Source organism: Delphinus delphis, chromosome 13, assembly GCF_949987515.2.
Source record: "Delphinus delphis chromosome 13, mDelDel1.2, whole genome shotgun sequence".
Lineage (NCBI taxonomy): Eukaryota > Metazoa > Chordata > Mammalia > Artiodactyla > Delphinidae > Delphinus > Delphinus delphis.
The window spans coordinates 19129265-19153911 of NC_082695.1; the positions used below are offsets into that span (position 1 = coordinate 19129265).

Here is a 24647-nt window from a genome sequence, read left to right on the forward strand (position 1 = left end):
TCCAGAAGGCTCCTTCCTTCCTCTCCTAATCAATCCCCGCCAAAGGGAACCCTATTCTGACCCCTATCAACATCTATTAGTTTTGTCTATTTTTCAATTTTTTTCTTTTGTTTTTCAATTTTTGGCCGCACCCTGCGGCATGTGGGATCTTAGTTCCCTGACCAGGGATTGAACCCGTACCCCCTGCATTGGAAGGCGAAGTCTTAACCACTGGACCGCCGGGGAAGTCCCTCAATTTCTTATAAATGGACTTATACCATGTGTATTCTTGTGTGTCTGGCTTCTATAACTTGACAGTATGTTTATATGATTTATCCATGTTGCACAGGCAGTCGTGGTTTGTGCTTTTCTTCCTGGCTGTGTAGTATTCCATCGTATGAACATGCTACAGTGTATCGTTTTGATAGTTGATGGATGTCTGAGTGGTTTCCGTTTTGGCTGTGAATAGAGCTGCTGTGAACATTCGTGTACAGGTTTTTTAGGTATACAGAAGCACTCCTTTTTCTGCAGGATATGTATATCTTGGAGTAAAATTCCTCAGACATGGTAAACATGTATTTAGTTTTAGCAGAAACCACCAAACAATTTTCCAAAATGGTCAATCCAGTTTACACTCATACCAACAGTACGTAAGAGCGCCATATGGTCTACATCCTTGTCAACATTTGGTTTTGTTTGTATTTTTTATTTGAGTCATTCCAATTTAAAACTCTGTTACATACATCATTACATGTTATATTATATGGATTTTCCCAGATCTTTATGACAAGTGTATTATTGTTCTCACTTTCTTTTTTTTTTTTTTTTTTTGTGGTACGTGGGCCTCTCACTGTTGTGGCCTCTCCCGTTGCAGAGCACAGGCTCCGGACGCGCAGGCTCAGTGGCCATGGCTCACGGGCCCAGCCGCTCCGTGGCATGTGGGATCTTCCCAGACCGGGGCACAAACCCGTGTCCCCTGCATTGGCAGGTGGACTCTCAACCACTGCGCCACCAGGGAAGCCCTGTTCTCACTTTCTGAATAAAGAACCAGAGGCCTTGGGAGGTAGAACACTTGTCTTAGGGCACTTGGCTAGTGTATAATAAAGGTGAGATTCAAACTGTGTACCTCACACCCTGGTCTTGGTTCCTGCTGGTTATCTCATGGTCAACCAATCAAGTTAGTGTTTAGGTTGGGGTACTTTGGGGCACAGTCCCCATGGTGTGATTGTATTATTTCATTAAGTTTGTGCCTGCACCCTCATTCAATCTTATATTTCCCTGTAGACTATGGTGATACAACTAATTCTTTTTCATCATTCAAAGAATAAAGTTAATTATTTAGTTTAAAAACCACATAATTTTAAAAAAACAAATAGCAGGTTACTTGAACCAGTGACCAAGGATTTTGTTCTCTTCAATGGAGGAAAGATTCCCAAAGTTACAGCGGGCAGACTCTAGGGTGACCCCCTGTGATCCCACCTCCCACACCCTTGTATAGCCCCCTCTCCTGGAGCGTGGGTGAGACACGCAGCTGGTTTTTAACCCGCATAATATGAAAAGGGGATGGGACGTGTAAGGTTATAATGTTCATTTTGAGATGATTTGATGAAGTACGTGGTCGTGTTGGGGAGACCCGTGTAGCAAGCCTCTGAGTGCAGCTTCCAGGAGCCAGGGGCAGCCTCTGGTCAACAGTCAGCAAGAATCCAAAGTCCTAAATCCAACAGGCCATTAGGAACGAAATATTGGCAGCACCCACGTAAACGTGAAGCAGATCCTTCCCCAGTCGAGCCTCAGATGAAATTGCAGCCCTGGCTGACAGTTGATCGCATCCCTGTGAGATCCTGAACACAGGACCCCATTAAGTCATAACCAGAGTCCTTACCTGCAGGGTCTTTGAGATGCTAAACGTATAGTATTGCTACACAGTGATAACTAGTACAAAAGCCTTGTCTCTGCATGGAGATACAGAATGCAATAAAGAAATCTAAGCTGATCAGCCAACAGATCTTATCCAATTTAAGTGCTGGTAATAGACAACCACATCATTCCTGGATGGGAAAGAAGCCTCCTTATGTAGATGCTTAAGTCCTATAACTCATGGCCAGCTGATGAAGGCCTTTGGAGTCAAACATCCCACGATGTCTGGACTCTAATCTCACAGTCTTGGGAAATCATTTTCTCTCTTGCACATTTGTTGGGTTCTAAGTGTGATCAGGATAGTCGTAATGACTCCCAAGTGGGCTGTCAGTTGTGGCAACATTTCTTGAGCAAGGGCTCCACTGGAGAAGTTTCTTAATCATGTGCTGGGTGTCCACACGGATGGCAACTGAACTGATGGGGCCACAAAGGTGGGTGAGCATAGGGGAGAGGACAGGTTCTGTCAGATACAGCCCTAGCACCCAGATCCTGCAGCGACCCTGCAGAACTTTGGCCCTAGCTCATTAGCCCCACAAGTTGCTGTTGGCACGTGGCATCTATTTGCATAATACACACTAGTCCCTGGTACTTCAGAGGGGGAGGCAAAACAGACATTTCTTTGCCCATCACTCTTATTTGTTTAGAAACATTAAGGCTTGGATGGATGGAGTTATCACTTGTTTGCTATCTCATTCCTATTTAAAGCAGTTTATAAGGAAAGTCCTCCAGAAAAACCCAGCCTCCCCCCGACCCCAACCCCTACACATGACTTTTTGGAGACTGTGGTAAAGGAAGGGGAAGGTCATTAACCAGAGAGCTGCCAGAGCTCTCGTTCACATGGTCAACTGGATCATGTCACATCCCTGTTTGACTCTGTCCATGGCTCCTCCTTGCTCCCGGGACGAAGTGTGTGCTTCATGGCCCTGCAGGGTCTGACTTCTGCCCTGTCTCAGGGCTCACCTCACAGCCCTTGTTCTCCATCCATGTTCTTTCTGCTCGTGTCCTTTCCCCAGCCTGCATCCTCCACCTGGTAGCCATGCCCTCCCCCTTTCTGCTCATCCTTCGGTTCTCAGGTTACATGTCACCTCCTCAGAGAAGCCCTCCTGGATCCATACCTGATTGGAAGGTCCCTGCTGTAGGCAATCTCATACCCCTGTATCCTTCTGGCACATAACATGATTTCAATGAAACAATCAATGAACTGCCAGTGAAGTGCCCCTGCTAGAAAGTTATTCTGTGAAGGTAGGAGGTACTACCTGCTCCCCCTATCATCCCAGGGCCCACAATAAAAATTTGCTAACTAGGGCTTCCCTGGTGGCGCAGTGGTTTGGAGTCCGCCTGCCGATGCAGGGGACGCGGGTTTGTGCCCTGGTCCGGGAGGATCCCACATGCCGCGGAGCGGCTGGGCCGATGAGCCATGGCCGCTGGGCCTGCGCGTCCGGAGCCTGTGCTCCGCAGTGCACAGCGGCCACAGCAGTGAGAGGCCCGCGTACTGCAAAAAAAATAAATCCTAAAAAATTTGCTAAGTGATTGATGGAGTGAAGAAATCTATGAACAAATGAATGAATGGAGATCAATGTAATTTTTTAAATGTAACTTTTTATTCTGAGATTTTGATTGGCTTCCCAGAGACTAGGAGAGGAGCTTTCCTCATCTTCTGATAATTATCACTTTTGCTCTGGTGTTTATGGTGGCTGGATTATGATTCCCTCTAGGGGACCGATGTCTGCTCTCAGAGGGGTCAGGTTTGGTGATGCTGGCCAAGAAGGTCGTAAGGTTGGCACGGCAGGGGGTGACGTTGGCTGGTCACAGTAACAGGAAAGAGAGCTTTGGGGCTGGAGTGGTTCAGATTTTGATTAAGGAGGAGCATGGAGGAGTAGAGAGGGGTATTTGTGCCTGAAGGACTAAAGGGTCAGGGGGAGACGGGAGGAAGAGGAGAGGAAGAGAGAAAGGGGAAAGAAAGGAGAAAAGGCCTTGGGAAATGGAGGCAGCCCCAGGAAAGACTCCTTGACAGCTCTCCTTATGGCTCAGAAGAGACTAAGTGGAGTCTCTCTCAGAGAGATGCCAGGGTTGACATTTGAGCAGAGAATTGAGTAATGGGGGGCCCAGAAAAGACCTCGAAGGAGAGGGTTCCAGGCAAAGGGACAAGGAGTAAAAGCCTCCAAAGCTAGACTTGGTTTGGCCAGAGTGACCCGGGCTCAGTGAGTAGCAGGAAGTGAGTTGGAAAGCACATTCGAATGGGATTTTTATAGCTTATTGCACACTTGAACATGCACTACGTTATTTTGTTTGACCCAGCAGCCCCATGACTTAGAGTATAAGTACATTTAGAAGACAGGAATCAGGGGACCAACCTCCGGGCTCAGACTAAAATGGTAGCTAGGCTTACCATGTGACCCTTTCTTAAGGTATATAAATATCCAATCACGATGATGTACACCTGAAACTAATATGACATTGTCTATCAGTTATACTCCAATTAAAAAAATAAGACATCCTCTCCAGACTTAAATAAGCTATGAACATGTCAAAGCATGTAATTTTTCTTTCACCTTGACTCACAACAGTACATTCTTTAGTTAATGTAGCAAAACAAAAAACAAACCCAAAAAACAAACTCTAGGCTCAGACTGCCTGGGTTCAAATCCTATTAATTTAGTTATTGTACCTATTTTGCAAGTGACTTCAAATTTTTCTTATGTTTAAAATGAGACCAACCATCTCCATCATGAGCATTTGGGGAAGATTTAATGAGATAGTCACACAAAGTGTTCAATGTGATAGTTGGCACACAGTAAGCTCTTAATAAGTGTTACCCATTATTACTATTTCTAGTTTATATATAGCCAAAGTGGCTTATTTGGAAGAGCTTTTCCAAATGTGTGGCTATAAACCTCCTGGAGTGATTCTGTGTCTCAGCAGACGCGTGATTTCTTTTTACTGCCTGCCACGTTGACGGTACTCAGTAAGTATTTGTTGAATGAATGAAAGCAAGAACAAATGTGGCATGGATCAGGCAGAAAGAGAAGGCAGAGAGGAGTTTGAAGATAATTTGGTAGGCAGTGGGGAGCTATCGAAGCTTCTTGAGCAGAAGCAGGGAAGTGTCAGATGGATCGAAGGAGGGAGGGTTTGGAAGCAGGATGAATAGTTGGCAAGCTGTGGGTATTTTCTGGATGAGGATTAAAAGACTTGTTCTCGGGGCTTCCCTGGTGGCGCAGTGGTTGAGAGTCCGTCTGCCGATATAGGGGACACGGGTTCGTGCCCCGGTCCGGGAAGATCCCACGTGCTGCGGAGCGGCTGGGCCCGTGAGCCATGGCCGCTGAGCCTGTGCGTCTGGAGCCTGTGCTCCGCGACAGGAGAGGCCACAGCAGTGAGAGCAGTGAGAGGCCCGCGTACTGCAAAAAAAAAAAAAAAAAAAAAAAAAAAAGAAGAAGACTTGTTCTAGAGTTTCCAGGGAGGAGGGAAGGAGGATTTTCCTTTTTTCTTACTACTGCCTCGGGGGCCTGCAAATCACCCTGGATGACTCCCCTCCATGTTGTAACACACCTGGTGCACCTCTACATGTGATGTGCTGGTCTGCCTACCGCAGCCACCTTCATCCAGGTCTCCTGGATTGCTACCCTAGATCACTCCAGGGTCCCCTCTCATTTACCTGTCCTGTATCTCCAGCCAGCAGACTCATAAAAAGGCACCTCTGATGTTGACAATCTTCTCTTTGAAACCTTCCACTGGCTTCCTACTGTCCCTAAGATAGCTTCAGTTCCCCACTGTGGCTCCCAGGCCATGTATACTCTTGTCCTGCTGACCTTTCCTCTCTAACTTGTTTCTCCTTCTTCTCCTCCTTTCTCTCAGGGCTGTCCATTTGGGCTCAGCTGATCTGACCTTTCTCTATCTAACAGAATGCTCCTGTGTGACGCCTGCTTGAACTATTTCAGGGCCTGAACTAAAGGTTCCAGTGTGATCTAGAGCATGGCTTTTCATCCTTCAATGTGCCCTGGAATCGCCTGGGTATCTTGTTACGGGGCTGATCTTGCTTTAGTAGGTTTGGTGTGTGACCCAAGATTCCAACGTTTCAGTGACTTTGACCCCACCCGGGAGCTTGTGGGAAATGCAGAGTCCCAGGCCCTGCCCCGGACCTCTGAATCTGTACTTCGGCAATTTCAGTACATAAGTGTCTGAGAGTGCTGGTCTAGAGCACCTCTTAAGAGCAGGAGACCCCCTTTCTGGTGGCTCCCTTGTGGGTCAGGGTTATGCCAGGCCTGGCCCAGGCACCTAGGATTTTGTTACTGAGTCTGGCCTGTTGGAACCTACACCCATGAGCTCTGACAGAATGAGACCAGTTCGGGAGCTATTACCTTCAACCAGGAGAGAAGAAACAGAACTGGCTGAGATGGGAGGTTGAGATGGTCACTGAGATGATGGGAGATAAATTCACTGAAGCCCTGCAGTGGCCTGGCCTCCATGCTCTCCCCCTGGCCCGCCTGGCTAGCCCCCAAACGACTTGTAAGGCATGGTATGGGAGAGCTATATGTCTTTTCTTAGCAGAATGGGGTTTGTGGTGGCCTTTGTTTTTTTAAAAAAAAATTACTTTGGGACTTCCCTGGTGGCGCAGTGGTTAAGAATCTGCCTGCGGATGCAGGGGACACAGGTTCGAGCCCTGGTACGGGAGGATGCCACATGCCGCGGAGCAACTAAGCCCGTGTGCCACAATTACTGAGCCTGTGCTCTAGAGACCACGCGGTGCAACTGCTGAAGCCCACGTGCCACAACTACTGAAGCCCACGCACCTAGAGCCATGCTCCACAACAAGAGAAGCCACCACGGTAAGTCCACACACTGCAACGAAGAGTAGCCCCCGCTCGCTGCAACTAGAGAAAGCCCGTGCACAGCAACAAAGACCCAACACAGTCAAAAATAAATAATTTATTTAAAAAATTTATTTTATTGAAGTATAGTTAATTTACAATGTTGCGTTAATTTCTGCTGTACAGCAAAGTGACTCAGTTATACATATATATATTCTCTTCCATTATGGTTTATCACAGGATATTGAATATAGTTCCCTGTGCTATACAGTAGGCCCTTGTTTATCCATTCTATAAATACTAGTTTGCATCCGCTAATCCCAAACTCCCAACCCTTCCCTGCCCCACCCTGCCTTCCCCTCGAGTGGTGGCTGTTCTTGGATCGATATATGATTTCCCAGCTGAACAGAAAGAATCTTAAAGGGAAGGCCACCAGGTTAAGGGCCAGAAGGGACTTGGCAATGCAGTAAAGTTCTGGCCTCTTGTGATTTACATATCCAGAGGTCATCTTCTCCCATCCTGAGAGGGAGACAAGATGGCCTTTCCAGACCCATGGAAAAGCCAAGGCCTGCCCTGGGTGTCTGAGGAGTCAGGGCAGCCCGGTTTCCCAACGTCATTGCTGGACCTGATTTCCTGCCTCTGCTGAGTTCTTGTTCTGTTGGCCTTCCCACTGTTCCTTTATCACTGGCATTGATCCCGGTGTGGGCCCTGGCTCCCAACCTTGCCTGCAACCCGCCATCAAAGCACCCATAGATACAAGCCATGAAGTTGCAAGATCACTGGAAAGGCATGACATTGTTGTGCAGAACAGCAAACTTAAAACGGCCCAGAAAACAGAACAGACCTCCTATTCCCGAAGTTCTCTGCCCCGCCCCCTACCTCTGGGGGTTTTTCTCTGGCCCCTCACACCATGGAGTGCCTGGCCTTGGGTCATCTCATTGCTTTCTCTCTCTTAGTCCTCTTTCAAGTTCTCCTCCAAGTCCTTTGGAGGACTTTGCCATCAGAGTTAGGCAAAGGGATTTAGTTCTCCCCGTCCCAGGCCTGAAGTTCTCAGACCCACCTTTGCAAAGTCCAGGGGCACCAAGGCTCTCAGAGGCTAGAGAGGCTTTCTTGGCCATTGGCAGCACGAAGAACCAGCAGGGACCTGGTGGTTACCTTTACCAGGAAGCACCCTCTTTATTAGGTACTTGTGGTTTTCAACAGCATTTCCCCCCTTCCTTTAGATTATCTCTGATAGAAGTTTCTTTGGGGCAAACAACCTGTAACATTTTATGCCATTCATTCATTCATTCATTCACTTATTCATTCAACACATATTAAGCAAGGTCAGTGTGCTGAGTGCAGATACTGGAGGAAAATACAGATGTGCTTGTTTCTAGAAACCTGCTGATGGATTGATTGCTCACCTCACCCGTGCATCGTAGCACCGGTGATTACTAATGTTCTTGGTATATCCTGATACGGTCAAACAGAAACTCACAAGATGTTTTTGAGAGGTGTCAGTATTCTTCACCATGCAAAGGGATTCACTGTAGGATTAAATAAATCCAGAGAATTTTACAATTTGAAGGGACTTCGGGGACCAGCTCATTCAATCCCTTCTTTAGGCAGCAGTGGAAGGTGAGATTTAAAAAGCTGAAGAGACTCACAGTAATTCAGCAACGCTAAAGCCAGAGTGTCACATCCAGCACTGCTTTTATATTCCTGGGACTGGTCACTTTCCATCACGCTGTGCCCAATGTAGAGATAATCTGATGATGATGAGGATGAGAACGATAACACTTTTTGAGCAGCAGACGCTGTTTTAAGTGTTTTTCATGTTACAACATTGTTCTCACAGCAATCTCATTTAATACCACTGAGAGTGCCGAGGCCCAGAGAGGTTAAGCATTTTGTCCAAGGTCACACAACTCAGAAGTACTGGCGTGAGGGTTCTAATCCAGGCCATCTGGCTCCTGAGCCCAGGCTCTAAACTGTATCACTCCAAGGCTTCTCTACAGAGAGGGACTAACCAGAAGCCTCTGCAGAGAAATGTGTTTCCACCCACTTATTTAAAGGAAGGTACTTCTGTATTGAATGTAATTTCAGTGCCAGGTAAACCAAGGTCTGGTATTAGACCTTCTTGCAGATCTTTGAAGGTATGAAGTGCTAGGTACAGAACCTCCATTAAAATTTGTAAAGCTTTGCTGTTAAAATAGCATGAAAAGCAGTTCCTATGATGCATGTGACAATAAGCAGAATTGTGATCTAAGTAACAGGTGAATTGGGACAGTGGCCCTGGCGCGGCTGCAAACACCTGCAGACTTTACAGAATGAGGTGTTTGGAAATAAACCCATTCAAACCCCAAGTGTGTGCAGTTTGCTTGCAAAGTGATAATATTTAGGGGACTGTTTACCAAAAAACCAAGTCTCTCTTGGCAGGGATTGAATTAAATACTGTGATATTAAGGAATAAAGTGCAGGCACGTTCTGCTGGTCCCCAAAATGCTTTTTTCATTTAATTTTTTATATTACAGTTGATTTACAATGTTGTGTTAGTTTCATGTGTACAGCAAAATGATTCAGTTATACAGATACATATATCCATTCTTTTTGGAACTCTTTCCCCATATAGGTTATTATAGATTATTGAGTAGAGTTCCCTGTGCTATACAGTATGTCCTTGTGGATTATCTATTTTATATACAGTAGTGTGTGTATGTTAATCCCAAACTCCTGATTTATCCCTCCCCCTCAAAAATCTTCTAATTGGAGTCTTAGAGTTGACTTTTTTCCCCATGTGCTTTATTAAGTAGGAAGCCCCAGTAACGCCCAGAATCTAAAACAAATATGACTTAGTTCTCTAGTTAGCTTTCTTCCCTTGAAGCTGTTATCAAAATTAACCCCAGGGAGTATAAACTTGAATGCATCCATCTCAGCAATACCTCCCCTGATCTTGGGAAGCCGTAGAAAAGAGAAAATTATGAACCTTGCAGGGACTCTGAAGTTTTATCAATTATCACAAGCAGCGTGAGCCCGAAGTCATTGAAATCATCTTGGGGAAGGGAGGGTGAGAAACGTACTTATTTGCAACGGAGCATTATTGGCTGTGAACAAATGGGTTGCTATTTGTTTTCTCTGTTCATCCGTAATGATTACAGGCTGGCGTTGGTGTTTAGCGACAGGATCCAGCAGGTCAGTTATGACAACTTCATCACTGTCATTAGCGCCTTTTGTTTGCAGTGAACATGAAAAGCTGTTCAGCATTAAGGAAAAGAAGGGGTGGTGGGGAATGCGTGGAGAAAGTGAGAGGGTAAAGGAGAGAGCCAAGCACCCCAAATTCACACACTAGGAAGACCGAAGAAGGACACCCTGGGTGCTCTGGTCACACTGACTTCACTGGGGGAGGGGCCTCAGTTAGGGGACCCAATTTTGGACTCTATGTTCTTTTTACTAGAAGAGTCATTTCTTGTGTCTGTAAAGGCTAGTCTTTTTTTTTTTTTTTTTCCAATTTGGGTTCCTAGAAATGCACTAAGGAGATAACCTTTTGGTAAGGGATCTTTCTGCTTCAAGGGTGGTGTCTGTGAATCAGTATCTTCTCCAGCAGGCGAGGGTAAAATGAAGCAAAATACATAGAGGAAATGCAGTGACCTTTGTTGGGGACCTACTGGGTATCAGGCAAGGTGCATTTTTATGAGTATTATCTCCTTTGTCTTCTCAACAACACTGGGGTCCAGTGGCTTCATTCCCACAGTACTGATGAGCACGGAGAGGTAATATGTTACCTCTAAGATCACCCAGCTAGTCAGAGCAGAGCAGGGATTTGAATTCAGGTGTGTCTCTTGTTGCAAACTTAGTACCCCATACTGCAACCCACCCCCCTCCTCCCGCAAAAAAGAAAGAAAAAAACCCCCACTACCAAACAAATTTCTTAACTGAGTTCAAAGAGGCAAGGTTAAAAATCTCAGTATTTGGAAGACCGTGAAAATGTAGGCAGAAGCATGTATTTATTTGACGATCTGATTATGTGAAAGCTTGGAGGATAAAAAGACATATTGAAAGAAATTGTACCAATTAAATCATAGAAACGCATTATGCTTTTTTGGGAACTCACCCCTCCTCCTGGGGTGACCCTTGACAAGACATTCTGTGTTCCTGTTTTTTGGCCAAAAAAAAGTGAGTGGAAGATGAAAGTTTGATATTTGGCTCATGCAAATCTTTGTCTCATTGGTGAATTCTGTGCCCCCTTGTCATTTTGGCTTTCTGCTGCCTGACCAAGCTCCTTTGACTCACATGCCTACTTCTTACACCCCTCTTGTTCTTTTCTGGACAACTTCACTGAATATTGTGCCTTAGGTCTTGAGAAGCATCTGGTAAAACTGGCCAGTTGTGATGGGAGGCATACAGGGAAAAAGGTGGGGCGGGGGTGGCTCGGTGGGAGAGGGAGAGAACAAAACAGGGCAGGGTTCTTGCGATGACCAAATCAGGCTGCTTCTGCTGTGACATTACATTTAATGTCCAAAATTTGACCTTAACCATTTCTGATGAACTCTGTTGACCATGTAACAGAATGACAGAACATTCACTCAAAGCCTAGTGAAGCTGAGGTTCCTGGTGCAATGTGACCTATGTGGATGAATTTAAAGCATTTTTTTTTTTAACCGATTAATTCTCAGCTCAAGTCTTTTTAAGACTTCCTGGATGCCCTTAACATCACTCCGGCCAGAGTGATGCGTTCTGAACGTGCACTTGTGTGTACCGCTGTGAAAAAATAAGAAGTAAATGAAAACCCCAGGCCCACGTGGGGACTGGTGACACCAGACACCAAGACTGAGGATCAGGAAGCTGGAAATTCCCTCCTGCCTTGGTGTCTGGCCTCCGGCTTTTCCACTTCCCTATATCACCCTTGTGGTGGGTCTGTGCGCACAGCAGGGCTCTCCTAATTTGCTGGTAAAAACCACAAGAGCCAGAATACTAGTTCTAATTCTCAGCGACCATTTAAACATCCAAACCCAAACCTTTGCGTGCAAGGGCGCGGTGACCACCTTGGGCAGACAGCTCCTCTACCAGTGGGCTCCAAAGGGCAGGTCCGCTCCCACGAGGGAGCTCTCACCCCACTTTGCCCTGATTAGCTTGAGACAAGCAACCTTCTCCAGCTGTTAGGTTTCTCTTTGCTGAGTTTACAGGGGGGTGGAGGGGGTGGAGGGGTCAGGACTGAGGCTTAGGGGCTGGGCCGCGGGGCGCTGTTCACGGGTGACCCGGACCACGGGCTTCAGCATTACCTGGGCAGACAGGTGGGGCACGCGCATTTCTGGGGCCGCCCCAGACCTCCTGGAGCATGCTGATGGCCACTGTCCAGTTTAAGACACTGGCACAGAGACCTCCCGCTGTGCCTTGGGTGGTGGGCGTTGGGTCCAGGGCGTCCCCTGCTCACAGGGGTCCCGGAGGAGAGGGGGTCGTGAGAGCGCAGGGAGTAGCAGGCGGGAAGTCGGGAGGAGAATAAGGAAGAGGAGGACGAGGAGAGGCGGAGGAGGAGAGGAAGTCCCCCATGGCCACCCCGAGGGGAGGGCGGGACGGTGCCCGCAGGGACTGGGTCGGCCGGCGAAGAGGGGGCCGGGCCTGGCCGCTCCGCTCGGGCGCAGAGGAGTACTGGCCGCAGGGCGCGCGCTCCCCGCCGACTCTCGCGGAAGAGGCGGGGGCGGCGGCGCGTGCGCGGGGCCGCGGGCGGCGCGCGGGGGGCGGGGCGGGCGCGAGGCTGAGGCGCGCGGGGCGGTGAGCGGGGCGCGCGGGGGGGCGCGCGGCGGGCGGGGGCGGGCGGGGGCGCGCGGGGGGGCTGCCCCGGGGCGGCCCCCCCACGTCGGGGCGCGGCGGGCGGCGGCGGCGGGAGCGCGTCCCGTCCGGGTCCTGAGGAGCCGCCGCCGCCGCTCGCCAACATGGCGGACCTGGAGGCCGTGCTGGCCGATGTCAGCTACCTGATGGCGATGGAGAAGAGCAAGGCGACTCCGGCCGCCCGCGCCAGCAAGAAGATCGTCCTGCCCGAGCCCAGGTACCGGCTCCCCGGCCCGCGCCGCCCCCCGCGTTGCCGCCCCCCGTGGCCGCCAGCGACACCCTGCGTCCGGGAGGGTCGGGCGCTCAGCCGCCGCTGCCCCCTCGGCCGGCGACCTCGGGGAGCGGGCGCTGCAGGGCCGGCCTCGCCGTTCCCGTCTCTGAAATGGGGCATCGGAGGGCTGTTGGGGGGACTCCGGGAGAGAGCGCCCCGAAGTGCCCAGCGCGGCGCGTGGCGCGTAGCGAGCGCCCCAGCGAGGTGTGGTGAGGATGTGGTTGTGACTCCGCTGGACCAGCTCCATCCCTGTCGCCCCTTCCTGCCCCATCTCTGCCTCTCGGTCCAGCTCCATCCCTGTAGTCCTCCCTATTTCATTGCTGTGGTTCCTTCCTGCCCCATCCCTGTCCTTCCAGCCCCATCCCCATCCCTGGCCCCATCTCTGTCATCCCTGCCCTCCCCTCCAGCCCCAACATATGGTCCCCTGCCTGCCCCATCCCTGTCCCTCCTTCTGCCCCATGCTTGTCTTTCCCTTGTGCTCCATCCCGGTCGTTCCTTCCCTAGTTTCTGTTCTGTCCCCCATTCCAGCAACGGCCTCCCCTCAGCTCCCTCTGGGCGCCTTAGCTAGGGAGTGCAGGCGAGTTGCCTTTTGCCCCAGGCACTTAAATTGGTGTTTTCAGTGCTTGCTCCCCTTTAAGGTCCACCAGTCCAGTCAGCTTCCTGCACTCCTTTTCTCTTTGGTGCCTCCAGGCAGTAAGGAGTGGATTCTGACCCACCCGATTTTCTTTTTGGTACTAAGTGTGTCACCTGGTGACAGATCCGCTGGTGGCACTTTATTAAAAGGTTGAAATGGGACTCACTTAAAAACGCATGTTGAATGGGTGATTCCAGGCAGGAATTTGTTGTTTAAATTACCGGCAAAGGGGCCGATTGAATTGGCGAGGGTCTTGGTGAGGTCCATACCAAGTTGTAATTTTTGTCTTAAAAATGATTTATTATTGATGAAGTAGTAAACGGCTTGATTAGTTCATATCATTGGCACCACCCCAGAAAATATCATGCATCAGATTAATAGTGAGTTTCAAATAGTGTATCAAAGGATTAGCGTTGGATTTTTTTTTCCCCTTAGCTTTCCTAATTAACAGCATCATGAGGGGTACAGCAGATGTGTCTCCTTGACACTAAATAGCTCTTGGTCGATTGATGATAAAAAGAGGCATCTTCTTTATGGTGAATTTAAGACCATGCATTTTTGTAATGTATTGGAATCTAAAACCAAAGCTCCATTTGAAAGCATCAGTTCTTCAAGTGTTATATACATCTAAGATTGCTTAAATGTTACCTTGACGTAAGAAAAAAAGCATCTTTCTTGTGACGCTGAGGGATCATCAGATTATTTTTACAAATCCCTGAGTCCAAGCCCCACGATATAGAAAATATCTTTTCCTTCGCGTTATTTGTTGTGAAAAGTCAAATTGTGTAAACGGAGACGTGCTTCCTGGATGTTTTTTGTCTCGCTTGCCCTTCATAGCCCCTGCCTCTTTTACATTTTGCAGGGAAAAACCTACTTTGATGAGTGAAGACAAGCAGGGAAAGTAAGGGAAGAGTGGAGGCCCTTTGGAGTGTTGTGAAAGCAACACTCCTGTTCCAGACTTTAACATTTCCGAAGCTCGCTGATGATCAGTGCTGTTTAAAATTTCTGGCAAGTGGGAAACTGTAAAACAGTAACCCCCAAATGAAACCTGAATTTCATTAAAAAAAAAAACCCCTCTACATTTCTATAAATGTCATATATAGTGCTTAATTTCTTTTCCTCTTTTTCTTCCTTAAGGGCAGGGAGTCCCAAATATATAAAGTGTCTATATGTAAAATCAACAAATCTTAACTCATGGACAGTTCTTTTTGAGGGGGGAGGGTGATATATAATATTACTAAAATTAGGAACTGCTGTTCATTTTTTTTTCTTGGTGTTTTGAACTTAATATGACTTCTGCTTTTTTCAATGTCCCTCTTAAGAACATACTTACGTGCTTAGGGTATTCACTTACTTGTGTGAAGGCCTTTGTTTTCGGTGGCATTCTTTGGTAATGCTTTCTTTTAGGGCAGAATCAGTGACCTGCCAGCAGATTTCTCATGACATTTTAGAACTGAGACATATCAACAGGAGAGTAATTTTAGGAAGCGGCTCTTCAGTAATTGTTATTCTGTTGCTGTTTTGTTTTTAAATAGACTCGAATTAGGCCATTGGAACCTCCTCCAGAGATTCCAATTTGTTTTGAGTTTATCTCAACTGGCTTTAGTTTTGTGCTGCGACCATTTACATAGTAACTGCCACTCCTTGTGCTGTGTTAGGATTCTGGTACATAGAGATTATGAGGTAAAACATCTTGCACGTTTTTTCTCCACGACTGTATAGCAGTTAGTGGCCTACCTGCTCGATTTTGGGATGGGGCTGAGAGGTTGGGGGGATTTCTAGCTCTGGTTAAGCAAGTTAATTTCATCTTGAACTGCCTCAGCATCATGACTCAAAAGCCTGGTGTGATTTCGCTCTTTGGTAAAGGATACAGGTAACATGTTTTCTGATAAGAGTTTCTGTCTCAGCTTCATTTTGGGGTAAGCCCTGTGATCACCAGTCTTGGGCATTCTTGAAAAAGAGGTTTAGCTTTGTATTTTCAGTATCTAAATGGGAAGCATAAAACTTGCCATTGGTCTATCCTGAGTGACTTTTCTTTCCAGCTAATTATTTGAAGCCACTGAGTATTCTGTGTGCTTCCTTATTTCACTTACTTTGCCTTTTCCCCAGTTTTGCACAGAAAGGCAACAGAATGAAGCAATAGCTAGCTAATTTCAATGAAGTGCGGGGTGTGCAGTCCCCTGCCTATTACGGGAGAATCTCAGAAAATGGAACGTTCCACCCTGGGGAGATTTTGCTTCTCTGAGATGGCAAGAGGCAACCATTTTGTTAGGCTGACACATTATTCAGTTAACGAACCAATGAGTGCAAATTCTGGAAAAGTTTCCTATTTGTTCAAATTATATAGCTGCTTTAGTTTACTGAAACATTTGTCGAGCTAATGTAGCTGATGTGCAGGCCCAGCTCATTCATATGTGCATGCCAGTTGTTTTATGCCATGTTAGAGAAGAAACGCTTTTATTTAATAGGGTCTAATTCAGAAGCCAAGGCCTACAAAGGGTCAGCATCTTAAGCCCTGGAGGGTTCAAGGCAGCTTTTCCCCTGGGCTCACTACTCTTGTAACTTTTTCCGCACAGAGTGAAATTCAGTTGACTTGAGGTCACACACACTTGCAAGAGGTTGAGTCACATAAAATCCATCTTTCCTCTGGTGTTTCATTTCTGTTCAGTGGACGTTGAAAATTTAGGATCATCCATCACAAAGCTTGTGCTTTCCAAGTGTTCACACGCTATGCTAGGAAGGTCTGAAAACATTTCAAAGAGCCTTTCTAAGTTTCCGGGAGCATTTTAGACCGTCCTGAAAAAGGTGTGTGATACTGTTTATTCCATTAATTCAGTACCTGGTTGTAGAGGTGTTTTCCTGAGCCAAGCAGAGGGCTACTGTGACCACCCTGGCCGCAGCCTCTTCCTTCAAGGGGCTTACAGTCTAGTGGCAAATGCACTGGGAGTTGAGAAAGATGTTTCCTTTCATGTGCAGTTGCTTGAAGGTTCTGTTTAACTGTGGACAAGTAGCACGGAGTGGCTTTTGCTATTCTGTATTCACGGAACACATTATATCTGCCCAGTGTCTTATAGTAATTTGTTAACGATCTCCTTTGAAGAGCTATTTAGCTGTAACATATATAGTAATATGGTAGTGTGCATCTTCCTATTTTTAAAACTATCATGGGTAATTGATCTTGAAAAATAGCTCTGTTTTCTTCTGATGTGCAAATGGGGTTTATTCTGTAATTTCCCCAACTCCAGTCAGCGAGTGAGTGGTGGGTGACTTGAAAGATTCCCCTCCGTTTGGGTTGGAGGGTATTCTATGCCTGCAAGCCCAACTCTGAACTGAAAAGTTAAGGTTGAAAGAAGGAACAGCCTTCAGGAAGAAAGCACTCTTTATCGTCGATAGGAGCATTTCTATGCATAGAACAGTGGTGGTGGTCTTGCTTCTTTTTCTCTATGCGACACTTTCCAAATGTAATTTGTTTTGACCTTTCAGTTACTACTTCATTCTCGGTCAAAGTTAATTTGTGCCAGCGACTTGAAGATGTAAGTGTGGTGTGTGATCGGCAATTCTTAGAAATAGACGTTCCAGTGCAATCAATTTGGGACCCAGAATATGCTCAAGTCAAGCATTGTGAAAGGCTTTGCATCGAGAGCCCAGTCGATGTCTTTGAGGTACAGGCAGTCCCAGCTTTTAGAAGCGATGTGTTCTCAGAGACAGCCTCTTAAAAACACCTCCTCGGTACACTGAATCGGGTTTTGCCAAACATCTGTGTGGACGGGGACGGACACTGTTGGATCAGATGTCACAGCTCAAAGAAGGGACGCTTCCGTCTTTATCGTGGCAAGCAGAGTAAGAGATGCCACGGAGTAGAGAGGGCACCGGGGTCCCTGCAACCCCGACAAGCGAGAGAGAAGTTTAAATTCCATGAAGTAGTGATATGACAACTACCATTTGCCGAGAGCTCGCCCTCTGCCAGGCAGTTTGCATCGTGAGTACATCTGTTCCCCACAACGGTCCTATCAGGTCGTTAGCATCAGCTCCGTTTTCCCAAAGGAGCAGGTGCTCAGGGAGGTTTAGGAACTCAGTCCAGGTGACAGCTGAATGTGGCCGAGGCAGGTGCAGGATTCAAGCCCAAGTTTCCCAGAATCTGGGTCCTTTCCACCTTGCTATGCTGTCTCACCAGAAAGAATAGCGAACACTCCGACGTCTCATTTTGCAGGGAATGGATGAAATAGCGAAACTTTTTTTTTTTTTTTGGTTGGGGAAAAATCATTCTGCGTGCCGATTCGATCAGCTGCCAGGGTGGCATTGGGAAAGTCAGGACCGACCTCGCAGACTGATCGAGACCCGCTATTCCTCTGGGACCTGCGAAAACGGTAATTATGACTAAGTGAATAAGCAGTTTCTGCCTTTTTCCCAGGAGGAGCTCAGGGGTTAAATGCCTGTTCTGTTTAATAGGAGAAGGGCAATCTTGCTGCTGTTAATGAGAAATTGTATAATAATAGACCGCCTCACCCCCTGGCCACCCAACAGGATTTCTCTCTTTTATCATTTAGAAAAAAAGGGCAGCTCAGGCTGCTTACCTCCCACCTGCCCCCCACCCCCAATTTTCCATATCTGAGAAAAGGGTAAAAGGGACAAAACAATATTTTTGGCTTTATTTGCAGTAAAAATCACTTTCTCATTCAAATAATCTTCCTCTGTTAATAAAACTGTGTATTTGAAGATGGCTGTAGGTGAAAATGCATTCTGTGTGCCTGATGGTCTGTCCTCAGTCTCTGGACTTGAGTGGTGGGGAGATGGAAATGATGTACTTGGCAACTTTTGCTTTCTGGTTGTTGAATCATTTGTCAGCTAAGTCATTTGCATGCTAATGAGGTTGTTCTGGACCGCCTCTGCTTCTCCTCTTTTTCACTTCTTTATCCTTCTCTGTTTTTATCACTGATTAGAAGTTAGAACCCCTGGGCCTTTTGGGACTGCTGTATGGGTCTGAAATGCATCAGGCTCCCCATATCCTGTAAATATTTCTCCTAATTTTGGAAGTCTTCTTTTGGGTCACCTGTGCTTTGGCTTCAGTGTGAAGCAAAAGCACACTGTAGTACTTTATAGGACCATAACGAAAAAGCCCCTTAGAGAATACAGTGAAAATATTTTTGCAGCTCATATATTTTGTGACTGATTGTTTGTAAGAGTCAGCTTTGACCCAGCCTTGGACTTGTACTCTTTTGCTCTCATTTCCTTCTTCCAGGGTTTCAGGAGCAGGAAAAAGTGATTTTATGAAAGTAGCCCATATGAAAGTAGCCTGGCCAGACCTTTATCCTTAGTGAACTTGAAGGCCAGTTGTCATCACTGGCCCCTCATTTTCCTGTGCCCTCCCTCCTACCTGCCGTACTGTACTAAAAGAGAAAGTTCTAGACTAGGAAGTATGACCCTGATTCCACTGGCAATTTGCCATGGGCCGTTGGTAAGTCACTTAAATTCAGTTCAGTATTAAATTCAGTGTATTCAGTTTCCCCATCTGTACAATATGATATCTATTCCTTTTTGATCACAGAATGTCCAAATAAAAATCTGTCTCTTGAGAGCATTTTCTATCCATACATTTGTGAGCAGGAGAGAACATTCATTTCAAACACAGAAAACTCAAGAGAAAAAAGATCGGAAGCAGTGTGAAAAGATAATTTTACTTTAATTTAATTTATTGGTTGTGATTTATATGCAGTATGAGACATAACACCTTAAAAAAAGTACAAAACAGTAGGAGATAAAAGCAGTATTGCACGGAGACCCTTGTGCCACGTGCTCAGAGGGGGTGGGCTCGGGAGGCAGGACTTCTGAAAAGTTAGAATGTTGACCCCTAGACCCATAAGTAGGTGCATTTCCCAGATTTCTCCTCAGTGTTCTTCCTCTAGCTGTTTGTTGTAATACTGTTTGTCTAGAACCTTCTGCATGTGGTGCTTTGCGTGGTTCTTTTCCTTTCTTTCCTCCTCCCTCCCTGTTTTCTTCCCTCCTTCTTTCCCTCCCTTTTTCCCTCCCTTTACTTCCTTCCATCCATCCATCCATCATCCAGTAGGCTCTGGGCTATATTGGCTTCAGTACCTAAGAGTTCACAAGCGTGCCACTTTTAAATATAGATAACTAAGCAATTAAGAGAGTTGACATCCTCAAAAGGTCTTTGCTTCAGTAAAATGCACCAAAAATCATAATCTAAAAGCAGCTGGCTTCAGCGTATTAGGCATAAGATGATGCACTCTAGTCTTCCTCAGACATTCAAAGATCGCATCTTAATAACATAGCATTGTCATATCTCATGTTTGAAAAGATCTTGGAGGGCATCCAGTCTAGTCCTGCATTGGGTGGGCGACCTCCCTCTCTAGCATCCAGCCAGGGTCATCTTTGGGGAGCATCTCTGGAAGCTCCGTGGTGTTGGAAAGCTCTCTTTGTAATTCATTCTGCACACAGGTCTCTTGCTCTCCTTTTGTCTGCTTGCAAAACAAGTTTAATCCCGCCCCAAAGTAATGCATCTTCAGACATTTGAAGGCAGCTACCCCAGCCCAGAGTGGCTGCTATGGGAAGCTGTCCCCCGTTCCTTTAGTTGTTCCTCATATCATGCTGAAGTCTGCACATTGCTCTGTAATCCACGCTCATCAGTCTGAACATTACCTAGCTGAGTAAGAATATTAAAATTGATGAAGACTAAAAAGGTATCTGCAGAGTTACTGTAATGAATTTAGTGAAGGCAAAACTGTTAAATCCAAAATCAAGTGTATGGTCAAGTCCCTTTAAAAGTTCCATTATAGGGAGAACCTTTTTGGTTCCTTGAATGATTTTAAAATACATTATACCGGTTTGATTAGGGGATTGTTTCCATTAGTCAAAGTTTGGAAGTTAGGCATGGGTTACATGTGTTTTGTGACAGTGACTGCCCTTTGCCAAGTGCAAAGTGAGTGCTAGGCACTGTGTATTTCTTAGATAATCATGGGCTAAACTATTTCAGGAAGAAAACGAGCTTCAATTAAGTTGAAAAGATCATCTTCTGAGGGTTAGAGAGCGTATGTTTCATATATTCCAAAACTTACAACTCTGGTAGCTGTGGGAAGCAGCAAGTTTCTTCATTTGCAGCAAGAAAACTTTCTTGATTAACACCTCCTTGGTATTTGTATTTTGTGTCATTAAGTCAATCCGTTGCTCTTTATTATCTAGAAAGGTAACTGGTTATATTTTCAGGTCATTTGTTCTAAATTTTCTATATCTGTATTGCTTTCAATAAGGATTTAAGTTAAAAATGAACTGAGATGGGAAGGCATTTACACAGCTGTTAAATACTGCAGGCTTTCATTTTGCATCATGAAAATGTTTAAGGCTTTGATGACATTTTCGATGTATCTTCTTTGAAAAGTACAAGGCTTTTGCTGTTGGGTGTAAGGGTAGGGGGCGTCTATACCCCATGTAGAAATGGAACTAACCCTAATTGAAAAGGTCAAGGGACTTTCATATTCATCCTTTTTTTTTTTAACATCTTTATTGGAGTGTAATTTCTTTACAGTGGTGTGTTAGTTTCTGCTGTATAACAAAGTGAATCAGCTATACATATATCCCCATATCTCCTCCCTCTTGAGTCTCCCTCCCACCCTCCCTATCCCACCCCTCTCGGTGGTCACAAAGCACCGAGCTGATCTCCCTGTGCTATGCCGCTGCTTCCCGCTAGCTAGCTATTTTACATTTGGTAGTATATCATATTCATCTTTAAAAGGCCCTGCTTTTTTCACCTACATGTACTGTTTCTTTTCTCATAATGACACCCTAACTGGGACAGGGATTATGCAATAATCACCACAACATTAAGCGTAGAGTAGAGTGTAAAGTTTTCCTGCTCTCTTTTTGTGTTCCATTTTGGAACCGCTCCTTCTGTTTTGTTTCCAGTGGCTGTGGAGGAAAATTTATTATTTTATGCAAAACATCCCAAGTAGAATTGGGCTAGGAGGGGAAGGTGTTCTCTGCACAATAGTAGTTTCCAAGCAAGGGATGAGAGGATGCTTATGTTAATAACCCCCACCCCCACCCCCGCCCCCGCCCCTCCAAAGAAAAAACTGTAAGAGTTTTGTGTTCAGGGATTTCTTAGGGTTTAATCATTTGGTTTCTTTCTTTCTTTTTTTTTTTTTAATTCCACGTGGAAAATCAGCCAGCCTCTTTATGTTTGTGTCCTTTAAATAAAGTGCCCTGCTTGAGAGGGGATTGGTATTTCAAATTAATTATTTTTTTACAAGTCAGGTTACTCTGTAAGAGAAGCTTATTTTCTCTGGCCATGTCATGCTGGAACAGTTTGATGAACTGGAGGCTGGACGCTCCTTCCTGTAAGATCAGAATTTGAAGTTAAACATTATGGCCTGTGGGTGTCTCACAAGTCTCTGGTATAGGGTAGATGGTGGCAGAACAGCAGAAAAAGCCAGACTCCAGTTCTGAAGGGCCTCAGTGGTTCTAACCTGATAACATTCTTTCCCTGCTCTTAAGAAACAGTCTCCAGACCTGGGGTGTGGATTGGATCAGTATTAAAATGATCATGATGGGAGATCTACTTGCTGGGCTTAACAGTTAGGTCTGACTGTGTTAACTTGTTAAACCCAATGACATCTGATGGTCATCTGTTTCATATTTATGCAAGAGATTTGAATTCAGAGCACAAAAAACCCCACTAATACTTGTATATAGCGCCTTGTAGTTTTACACGTATTGACTCTTTCTTGTTAGTTTTTACAGTTATTCTCTGTAGTTGGTAGACATTTGAAAAAGAAAAAAGAAAATTACTCCAGACATGTCCATGTGGAGACAATGAGAGGGGTATTTTGTCTGTTTGGGGGAAAGCTGGTACTCTCCTGGGACACCAGTGTCTTTCCTGTGGTCCTGGGGGCTTCCCCCTGCCCTTCAGACTCAGAAACTGGATTCTGTCATGGCACTGAGTCTCTCTCTGCCTCTTACTGTGAAGTTCACATCCATCAGCTGAGTCGGCCTGACTAGCGCCTTCTCTTCTCTTCTCTTCTTCGAGCCCGGTGGTTCTTATTTAAAGACCCCTTTGAGAATCCGACGAGGTAGAGGCTCCCACCCCTCAAAGTGCACTGACTCACACGGTCGATTTACCTGAAAAGCCAGACTGTAGGTGGAGTGTCGGATTTGCTGCTTTACACTCAGCACTCATTCTCAGGAGCCTTGTGCCTGAAGTCCCCATGACCGGAGAGTTCTCCCCTGCAGGCGGCCCTCGTGGAAGTGATGCTGTCCTCAGAAGGTGACACACGTGGCGCAGGCCTGTGGCTGGAGGGGTCAGAAGGCCTAGCCCCCTGGCTCGGCAGCTGCAGTAGCTGGGACCAGGTCATTTCTCCAGGGGGTGGCTTTACCCTGGATGTGGAATCCTGGAATTCCCTGACAGTGAGAGGCCCCTGTCCACATATTCATGTTTCCTGCTCTCAGTGGTGCCAGGCCCCCACTGGATTCGATCCTAATTTATATTTAGGATATAAATTCCTGTGACACATTGTATGGAGATACAGAACGTCCCGCATCTCAAATAACTGAAGCCACAGCTTGTTAGCCGAGGAGCCTTTGGCATTTCTCTGCCCTTTGTGTTACGTGTTGATTTAAAATTTTCATTCTCCGAGAGCAAGCTTTTGCCCTTATTTTCAGATTCTTGGAAACGGCTCCACAATACTCATCATCCCCGTTTTAGGAGGAAGTTCAGGTTCAGAGAGAAGCTGATTGCTCAGGATCACCTTGATAGCAAACGGCACAGTTGAGCCTCAGTTCAAATTCTGTGCATTTTAATAGACAACCTCAGACTGCCTTCCGCCACATGAATCTTCTAAACAAAGAAGTTTCTTGGATTTGGGTAGCGGAACATTGTCAATTTCAGATGCTAGTAACACAGTTTGAAATGCATTGTCTTCCTTCAGTTGGGTGATCTACTGCAGGGATCTGATGAGGTGATCCAGTAGCTTACATATATTGATACTTTCATTATTTTCCTACCTCAGACACACTTTTGTAATTTCAGATGCACCCGTATTTCAAAAGCAAAATTAAAATTCACGTCTCTCCCTGTCTGTAGGTAAATGGGGATCTTTGGCTTGAACATACTTGTCAGTTACTCTAGATGCATTAAGGATTTTTTTATGTTACATTTATTAATCTTGTTAGTGGTACCTTCTACATTGTGGTAGAAAATAAATGAAGCAGGTTGCCTATTAAACCTTCACACAGAAAGGTCGTTGAGCTCACATTGGGATGGGGTTCTGTTTGTCAGAGACACTTTAGTGACCCAATCCACAGCTCAACTTCTTCACCTGCTCTCCCCGAAAAAGAAATTCCCCAGGTAAAACGCCTTATTGATCACTACTGGCAGTGAAAATGGAGGACCAACTCTGTCTCTGGAAAGCGGCAATGAAAAAGGTAAAGAATTAAGCATTTATCTTACCTTTCAGTACGAACTACATTTTAAGGTAACCAGAACTCCCTCATTGGTCATGGGAGATTCATCTTTACAGAAGAATAGCAGCAAATCAGAAGGAATGATGGAATTAGAAAAAGAAATCATCGTTTTGCAATGTTTACTGAAAGTATTGATTTAGGCAAAGATCATCAGTGTATGAAACCACTAAATGAAAGGTAGATGGGGGAATTTTAAGTGGAGAGGTCAGACTCTCACCATCTGAATTTTCACATCACTAACGTTGGGGCTCAGGACAGGCCGACCCCAAAATAGGCCAAAGTGGCGTACTGATTATTTTGAATTAAGGTTACTTAAGAAACAACCAATGGAAGAAGAACACTTTGACCCTCCTTTGTCTCCAGAAAGCAGGAAATAAATCTCCCATGTGAAAGGTACCCTCCCCGCCCCAGGAGGTAGAGAGACATCCTTATCACCAGAGATGGCAAATTCGGCCCATCGAAAAGGCTGTGTAAACAAACCTTGTTATTACTTCTTCACTAATTTATGACCCGAAGCCCAAATGTCTTTGTTTTGTCGGTTCTTCACAGATTTATTGTTTCTTTGTCTAAGAAGTATAAAAGCCACCTGCTTTGGTCCTTTCTTTAGGTCCTATTTCTGTGAGACTTCTGTACCTATGAATTAAATTTGTTCTTTTCTCCTGTTACTCTGTCTTGTGTCCATTTAATTATTAGACCGGCCTAAGGAACTCAAGAAGGGGAGGGGGGAACTTCCCCCTCCCCAACGCTGAGGAGAAATAAATGCGTC

At 45.9% G+C, this 24647-nt stretch overlaps 1 protein-coding gene across 2 annotated transcripts in view; it reads left to right on the plus strand.

Moving 5' to 3' along the window:
- Positions 1 to 12532: 12532 nt before the first annotated feature.
- GRK3 (G protein-coupled receptor kinase 3) overlaps positions 12533 to 24647 on the plus strand; it is a 121721-nt gene continuing 109606 nt past the window's right edge. The window contains exon 1 of one of the 2 annotated variants that reach the window (XM_060028263.1): positions 12533 to 12726. In XM_060028263.1, the coding sequence (XP_059884246.1) occupies positions 12614 to 12726 (113 nt within the window). In that variant the 5' untranslated portion in view covers positions 12533 to 12613. The remainder of the gene's footprint in view (positions 12727 to 24647) is intronic. The other variant, XM_060028265.1, reaches the window with a different exon arrangement.